At 44.0% G+C, this 747-nt stretch overlaps 1 protein-coding gene across 1 annotated transcript; it reads left to right on the top strand.

Moving 5' to 3' along the window:
- Window positions 1-7: 7 nt before the first annotated feature.
- On the top strand, window positions 8-723 carry LOC103399449 (carnitine O-palmitoyltransferase 1, liver isoform-like; the record flags this gene model as incomplete). The annotated part of the gene is made up of 3 exons (XM_008338139.2): window positions 8-243; window positions 343-531; window positions 618-723. Coding segments are annotated over 3 exons (531 nt in total), but the record flags the coding sequence as incomplete, so codon positions are not given.
- Window positions 724-747: the final 24 nt, after the last annotated feature.

Raw genomic sequence — 747 nt, 5'->3', positions numbered from 1 at the left:
AAGTTAAAAAGATCAAAGTTTGTATTCTTCCTTTCTTTTTCTTGAAGACACTGTGCAACATTGGGAGGACAGCGACTATATAGCAATATACCACAAGGGTTGCTACTATTGCCTGAAAGTGTACCAGGCAGGCCGTCTTCTTTCCCCAAGAGAAATTGAATTCCAAATCCAGAGGATCCTTGACGATCCATCACCCCCCTGTAAAGGAGAAGCCAAACTTGGGGCCCTCACTGCTGGAAACAGGTCAGCCAGAGAAGCCACTTGTCATTAATGCGTACGTTCAACGAAGCCTGTTGTGTCATTAATTCCATCTCGTTTACCCTTCTCCCTTGTGTGCCTAAGAATCTCATGGGCTACTGCTAGGCACAAATATTTCGGCAGTGGAATAAACAGACAGTCGTTGCATTGCATCGAGAGAGCAGCCTTCTTTGTGACCCTGGATGATGATAATCAAGGCATATTGAAAGACAATCCTGCGGAAAGTTTGGACCGCTACGCCAAATCCTTATTGCATGGCAAATTGTACAATAGGTACGTTTATAGTGCTCTTTACAGTGAAGGTTATCTATAGAAACAAATCATATTGGCATCTGTTCAGCTGCGATCATGCTTTCCAGGTGGTTCGACAAATCCTTCTCAGTCATTTACTACAAGAATGGGAAGAACGGCATCAACTCGGAGCATTCGTGGGCAGACGCGCCAGTGGTTTCACACTTATGGGAGGTATGGAAATGAACCAAAAAAAAA

The sequence above is a fragment of the Cynoglossus semilaevis genome, unplaced genomic scaffold (genome assembly GCF_000523025.1).
Source record: "Cynoglossus semilaevis isolate Cse_v1.0 unplaced genomic scaffold, Cse_v1.0 C19012638, whole genome shotgun sequence".
In the NCBI taxonomy this organism is placed as follows: Eukaryota; Metazoa; Chordata; class Actinopteri; order Pleuronectiformes; family Cynoglossidae; genus Cynoglossus; species Cynoglossus semilaevis.
The sequence above is the reverse complement of the archived record's forward strand: the minus strand, read 5'-3'. Positions and strand labels throughout refer to the sequence as shown.